Raw genomic sequence first — 7671 nt, 5'->3', positions numbered from 1 at the left:
AAGTAAAGTAAATTAATTCATAGCAACTGGGAAGAATACAGGGGCTAGAGCTGCAAGGGAAGTCAGGTCTATTAGCCTCCACACCTGGCAGCAGCAAGTTTCTTTGCCTCTGAAGCTGTCAGTGTGACTAAAGACCCCAGGTATTTAAACCTGCAGGCATGCCTGAGAAAATGTTAGTCAGCACTTAATGGCATACAATGTTTATACTGTACATTGGGAAGATAAATGGTACCATTTGCTATTGTTAAGCTCTGGTTTACATTCGTAAGAGCAAGGATATTTTGATGACTAGATGGTTTCCCCTGCCCCACTAATGTCAAACTCTTTCTTTGCTTAAAGGAAGCACTGCCTCTATGGGAAGTTTAAAGAAAATCTCATGTTGCTCTGTAATAGTGTGCTGGATCAAATACATTACTTACATGCTTTCATTAGCTAAAATGTTGCTCATGGATACCTATTAAGTGTTAAATAGTTAATGACCCATTTAAAATATTAAGAGTTACTCCAAACAGGATTTGAACTGAAGACCTTCAAATACAACACAGATGGCTTAATTTGTCATGCTTCTTCATACAAAGCCTTCCCTCCTTTCACACAATCAGCTTGGACTCCTCTCCTAGTACCCACATTCAGCAATCAAGAGCTACAGTCCCTAGTACCACCTTCAACCTCAGCAACAGGCAATGCACAAAGCATGTTCCAAATGATGGGTATCGTGGGAGAAGAGAGAGCATCAGGTCTTGGACTACACAGAATGTAGCAGAGATCAAAGCTATGCTTAGCTGACTACTTCCAGGTATTAAAAAGATGATACGTGTCTAGAAGCAGCATGCAAAGATTCTCATTACCATAATATCATTAAGTATTTCTTATTTTGTCTGCTTCTACCCTCTTTCCCCTTGTACATCAAATATATGTGAACATACCTGCAGTTTAGAGTCATCTTCCAATTAGAGTAACATGCCATGTATAAGAGTGGGCTTCTGCACAGTTTGTAAGTCTTGATGTAACAGTTTGCTGCTGTAAGGAAGGCAATACAGCAATAGCTGCAGAAGAAGATAGGAAGGTTGTCTAGTATATTTCCAGAATTCCTCTCCGAACTCTTTCATCTCAAGGTGAGTTCACCTTGTGAAGCCAGAGGTGACACAGACCCTTCCAGAAATCCAGCCTCTCCCTTCCTGTGACAACTATCCTCTTGCATATTCCCATCAGCAGCTGGGACAACCTAGCTGTAACTGCTTAGGGATATACTTTGTTATCAGATGTGGAACTTGGCCAAAACACAGATGGAAATAATTCCTGGGGGAAAGAAAACTAGACTGTCATCTTGAGCAATTTATGAAGACTTTCCACCACTCTTCCCAGCAACTGAGCATTTAAGCATTTCAACATCAATGAAGACAACTAAGCACCACTGACATATGTATTTATTGAGTTACATTAGAGCATGCAATGCACTGAAGTGCATTACACTTCACAATTCAGTGAACAAATAAGGTTCGGTCATCAAGTCTCCTTAGACTGAAGGGGATCTGCAAGATAAAAAAAAACATTAAGTTATGTTGGACAAACTTCATGCTCTAAGTAAATGTATTAGTATGTATGAATGCAAAGCAATAGAGAGAAATGTTTATGCGGTGGTTTAGTCTAGAGGAATTCCCCCTGTTATTTCCTGATGGTTTAAGATTCACACGCCCTTCATGTGGCAAACAGAAGTGAAACACGGAACAAATCAAGAGCTGGAACAATACTGCACAGCATATCAGATTCGCTCTACATGCTGCACTGATAACTGAATCAATCTTGCTAAGGGCCTGAAAGAGAAAGGAATGCAGCTTTCAGATAGAAGCCAGAGAGGAAACAAGTGGTGTAGGCAACCTACCAAGGAAGGAAGAAAACCAAATTCAAATTGCTTCTCCACATTATATTGAACACAATCCAAGACCAGCTGTGCTCCATGACAAGAGTCATGCAAGCGGTTAGCACCAAACTCTTAGCTTGCCCCTTTATTCTATTACTGAGCACACTGTAGAAGTAGTATACTCCTCAAATTTATACTTGCACTTAGTTTCAATCATCAGTATCACCACACAAAGTCCCTGCCAAGTAGACTAAACAGTGTAAATTCACACTTAGGTACCAAGTTGCCTACATGCCCAGCAGGAAAAAATTTGGTGCAGAGTGCCAAGCTAACACCTTAACTAATGAATTCTCCTCCCTGCCTATCCTACCCTTTCCTCAATTTTGGGGCTAAGTGCTGATTCCAGAGTGAATATTCAATGGGGTTAAACCACTGGATTTACTGCCACATACAGAATATATTCCAATAAAATGGGAGACGTAGAGCATGCATGACCACTGTACCCTTTAGGTAACTATACCAAAAAAAGCATCAAATTCAACCTCCATCCAACTTCCATAGCTAAGATTTAAGCTACTGAGGCAAATGAAAATGTCTTCCATCTGTTCTGTGTACTTGTCCTTTTCACAGTCTTTCCAGAACATTTGAAACACTGGCATTGTTTTCCCCTTCTTCTACTTATGTATTCATGTGCAGGCACAAAAAAACCAACCTCTTTCCACTATGAAGGAATGAAAAATATCAGTTCTTATATAAATAGGCTAAGGAATAAGAAGCATCAGCAATTCAAACATAATCACATGTAAAGATTTGTCTTTCACATTTTCTTTTGAGCTGGTGCAATTACAGAATGGATGAAATGCTTAGGAAACATTTAACAGGTGCACACTATGTGCAACTTTTTTTTTTTTTAAGCTGCAAATGGGAACATGCACTAGCTGAGAGTGGAGCTCTATTTGCACTGAAAAAAATCCTGCTCATGATTCCAATTAAATATTCAACATGCATCCTTGTTGACAGTGTTTGTTTCAAATGATTTTACCACCAGATGGCCTTTCAGAATACCCTGATGAAGGCCACCTGACTAAAGAATGCAATTCCAGTGTCTCAGAAAGTTTAAAAGTGCCTACATATTAGCAATAGGACCAAACCAGAGGCAGAATTACCAAGATTAAAACCAGGTAAATTTATCATTTCGTTATTTATCTTTGTTGTAGTCATAGCTAAAGAACAGAAGTTTCCCCCCATCATGAAAAAAAAAAAAAAAAACAAAGTGACTGCCACTTTTTTTTTTCCCTTTTAAATTTGTTAGAAGAGCCAGAGCTCTGCTTTTTTTATGTAATTGTGTTATGCAGAAACTAGATAGTTGTAGGTTGTCACACAACAGAATTTAGTATTAATAGCATTAAGTACAAATCTTTTATTCAATCTTTCTGCTTTAAACGAACAGGCTGAGAAAATCCAGCTGGCCAGGATAATTAGAGCCACAGATTATCACATAATGATCACAATATGAAAACATTCCAAAAGAATGAAAAAGCTATCATTCTAGATTAGTTTGAAGTCATTTTAAGAGAAGCAGAGAACTCAATGTAAGAAATTTGTATCAAGAAAGGGGAGGAATTCTTTATTGAGCTGTCACATCGTGAGCTTGTACAGTTTAGTGAGTGTGTTTATTAAGAACTACGACAAGGTTGAAATCAAGACTTTTTTTTCCTGGAGTTATGACAACAAGTAGGGGAGAACAAAGTTTTGTAGTCTTCAAACAAAAGGCAGTGTTAAGTGCTAGGAAAATAGTATCATGAACAAAGTTCTATTCAAGCTTAATTCAGTATGGCAAAAATCTGAATATTAGTACACAGAGCTGTATGCCATTGTGACTTTATATATATATATATATATATGTATATATTTAAATATATTTCCCCTCATGACTAGTTATCTTTCCCCTCTCACCAACTTCAAAAGACAAAAGCATGTATGGAAGCTGCCTCTGTTTCTTACATTAAGATGCATGCTACGAGAGAGAAACAGCCTCTCCATTTTCTCATTCACTGTACCACCACAAGTACATAAGTAGTAGATATAGATAGCCCGAAGCTAAACAGTTCAAGATGTGACAGCATCAACATAACCGTGATATCAGGCAAGTCTTACAGTTTAATACAAAAGCTTTGTCTCCTCTCCACGGCTGTGTGAGGAGGGAAAGGCCTGGCATCACTCTGTGCAAGTCTCCTATATCACACAAGTTAAACAAATTACGCAAAAGGTATTCAGGAGCTTTCTATTCTGCCCCTACTCCCTGCTCCGCAGTTCCCGTATTTCTTCATGTTTTTATTACCGGGAGGTCTCTCGAGTGCAATTTGTATCCTTTTTCTTTGGGAGCACCTTTCTATTTGATCAAAAAGGAAGAACCTCCAAATAGAAGCGCAATGGTTCACTGAAACAATCTAACTTGCTCTTGTTCTAATGCAGAGGAGCTTATTACCTGTAAATGCAGGTTACCATCATTTGGGAGGTGCAGACTCAAACACACCAGCTGCTCTCATGGCTTCAAAGTCCTTCATGGGATCATAGTTTTTATAGAACTCTGCATAAGCTCGTTTTCTGGGATCAGCAATTCCAAACTGGAAAGTAACACACGGAAAATTAAAGCTTGCAAAGCTTTAAGAACAGAATTTTTTTCTATTAGTGCTATGATTAGTATCAGTGGATATCAGTCTAAAAAGCCTTTGGCTCAAATTAGTAAAATATTACTTTGTTCCTGTTCAAATCCACAATTCAGGCTACCTGACCATTGGTCAGGAAAACAAACGTCTGAAGTGAAAACTTAAAAAGAAAGTCCATTACAAGATAGCACATCACACTTTTAAGATCCAGAAACATGCCACCTATATTGGCACTCAAGTGTCCAATGCCCTCCCTGCTAATAGTTTTATACGTAAAACATGCCATTATGACAAGTTTTGTGCCTGTGGGCAGCTGCAAAACTGTAACTCTAGATAAAATGGCATCCTAAAACAATGTATTACATTTGAGCTACACTGTAGGTCAACTACAGAACTCTGGTAAAATTTTACAAGACTGCCAAGCCACTCTTACAGCTCACGGACATAAAAAGACATAATCCTGACTCCTTGGATACTCATTCACCTGAAGCACAGGGATATGTTAAAAAGCCCCCAAAAATGTGAAGAAAAGTCCAAGGTGGGCTTGTCCAACAGTATCTAACATGTAACAAAGTAAATCACTACTGAGATCCACCTTACTCGTTCTAAATATGGTCTGCTGCCTTACTAGTGTATTAATGCAGGGGTGCCAAATAAGATATAAAACCACAGCCTATTAAAAAAATTATGTTGTAAGTCTGACCACAAACAAACTTGCCTACCTCTTAACAGATGTGTTAAGTAGATGTTGAGCTTTAACTGTGCAAGCTTATTGTTTCTGATAGACATTTGTTGATCTCTGAGAAGTTTAAATCAACTGTGATATTTTTGTGATGAACAACCTGAAATTAACTTAATTTCTGGTCATTTTTACCAATATCTTCCTCAGTACTCAAATGCTGCAAATAGTATATGAATGATTTCAATGGGCAAACCAAGATCCAGTCCTTCCACAGTAATTCAAACTGTGCTGCTTGCTTTGTGTACGAGATCCAATAATTATTTAGCAAAGGCACTGAAGAACAACTACCACTCTTATCTTTGTCAGAAGTCTCTTAAGGACCACGAAAAACAAACTCCAATCTGTAAGTGGGGGTTTTTTTGAAATGTAATGCTCCCATTTCCATGATACTTCAAAAGAAAAGATAAAAAGACCATACTAGCCTTCCCCACACGGGTATCTTCAGTATGAAGGATGGGTTTTCCAAATTGCTTACGAGCAAGTTGTCTGAAATCAGTCTAGAGATAAAATAAGACTTTGACAACTCTCTCAAGTCTCGGATACTATGACAGAGACATAGACTATCTAGAGTTAATGTACATCAATCCTGTGAATGATCAAGAGCAGTCGAGGACTAGGAGACTCAAGGTTAAGTTGTCACGAATTGCGTGATCTTGATCACACAGCTTAAAGCATCAGGTTATTCATATCGTTTTTTCAAATGAAGATTAGGAAGATTTATTTATGTTCTGGAAACATGCTTACAAAAATACATTACTAAAGCTTTCTGATGAACAGCTCAAACAAATCTCAACAAAAAAATATTATGAATTCTTAAAACACTCTAATGAGTCCAGTTTATAACTGAATGACTACAGAGCTCACCTTGTATAAAGCTGCACATCCCACAGATACAAAAAATGCCCCAAATAGGTGAAACTTCATCCGCCTGGCCAAAAGGCGCCGCATCTGTGGCTTAGGCAATAGTGCAGACGACATGGTGATTATATTTCCTAAATGAAAAAAAAAAAACAGAGAAGAGAATTGTAGGACAAGAAGCTCTACTTAAATAATTTTCTGTGACTCTACTCGAGAAAGATTGTGCTTTTTGTATTGTGTAATAATCATCTTCACAACATAAGCAACAGCACTCTTTATTTGACTTTTCAATGAGAATATTTAAAGGTCAACATTCAAAGACAACCTATTCATGACATGAATCTAAGTAAATTTTTATAGTCTTTACATCCAGTACTCGTGGAATCAACACTGGCCTTCACTGTTCATTCCTTCCCTCCCTGCAGGGTCTATCATTTCAAGCCTGCTGTCCTAGTGTTTACATCAGAAGACATTCAGAACATCGATCACATTTTATTCATTTCTAAGGAAAAGGACATGCCTCTTGAACTAGTTTGTGGTTTGTTTTTTTAAAGTAACTGCAAACCCTACTGCATTAAAGGATTTTTTTTTTCTATTCGGTAAGATTTTACTAAAAAACCTACAAGGCCTGAAGCAGGCCGCTCTCTTTAAACACAAGTTAAAGGTTCCCTCAGCTGGGAGCGGCTCCGAGGCAGTGCTGCCCGCAGGCTGCTGCTCTCCATGTAGCCTCCGGCGCTCACAGAGTCACGGAGCGGGAGCGAAGAGCAGGAGGTGGCCCAGCTGTCCCCAGAGGCCTTGGTGCTGCCCACAGCCGCGTACGCCCACTCTCCTCTCGCATTTAAGAGCAACCATCACATACAGGCCCCTCTCCGGCCCCGTCGCCATGGCCAGGCTGAGACAAGCCCCGCACTAGTCCCCAGAAGGCGCTCCGGCCCCTCGCTGCCCTCCAGCAGGGCGGCCGCCGCCGCAGGGCCCGTCCCCGCCACCCTCAGGGACGCGCAGAGGTCACGGGCCGCCGCGACGGGCCGCGGGGCCGCGGCCGAGGGGAGAGCGGCGGCCGGCGGCCGCTGGGATGAGGGGAGAGAGGGGACGCGGCGGCAGGAGGAGGGAGCGCGGGCGCGGGCTCACCTCAGCGCGGGCCCACCAACGTCCTTCCGCCCCGCCGGCCGGGCACCCTCTGCGGCCCCGCTACGCCGCATGCGCGGGAGGCGGAGGCCTGGGTACGGCGAGCGGCTCGGCCCAAACCCGGCGATGCGCGCACTCCCGGGGCGGGGGAGGGGAGGGGAGGGGAGCGGAGCGGAGCGCAGGGCCCGGCCCCGCGCGGGAGCCGCGGGGTGCGGAGGGGGAGCGGGGAGATCGGCCTCGCCGTGTCGGGCCTCGCCACTGCCGAGCAAGAGCCAAGGGAGAAGGGCGTGCCGCCCACCTGAAGGATGCCCGGGGTGACACTGCAGTGCCGAGGGGCTCAGTGAGGGCCCTTCCCTCGCCTCAGGCCTCCTGGGCACCCAACACCCTCGGCGGGCGCAGCAAGCACCGCGCCAGCC

The 7671-nt window shown here is 42.2% G+C and overlaps 1 protein-coding gene across 1 annotated transcript; it reads right to left on the bottom strand.

Annotated features, from left to right (window-relative positions):
• Nucleotides 1-1409: 1409 nt before the first annotated feature.
• On the bottom strand, nucleotides 1410-7414 carry COX6C (cytochrome c oxidase subunit 6C). Its single transcript, XM_072852120.1, has 4 exons — nucleotides 7259-7414; nucleotides 6137-6264; nucleotides 4350-4488; nucleotides 1410-1532 (listed from the first exon to the last, which is right to left on the bottom strand). The coding sequence occupies exons 2-3, from the start codon at nucleotides 6248-6250 to the stop codon at nucleotides 4369-4371; spliced, it is 234 nt and encodes a 77-aa protein (XP_072708221.1). The 5' UTR covers nucleotides 6251-6264; nucleotides 7259-7414; the 3' UTR covers nucleotides 1410-1532; nucleotides 4350-4368.
• Between the last annotated feature and the right edge of the window lie 257 nt (nucleotides 7415-7671).

This window comes from Ciconia boyciana, chromosome 2 (assembly GCF_034638445.1).
Source record: "Ciconia boyciana chromosome 2, ASM3463844v1, whole genome shotgun sequence".
Lineage (NCBI taxonomy): Eukaryota > Metazoa > Chordata > Aves > Ciconiiformes > Ciconiidae > Ciconia > Ciconia boyciana.
This window is presented reverse-complemented; position numbering and strand designations above follow the sequence as displayed.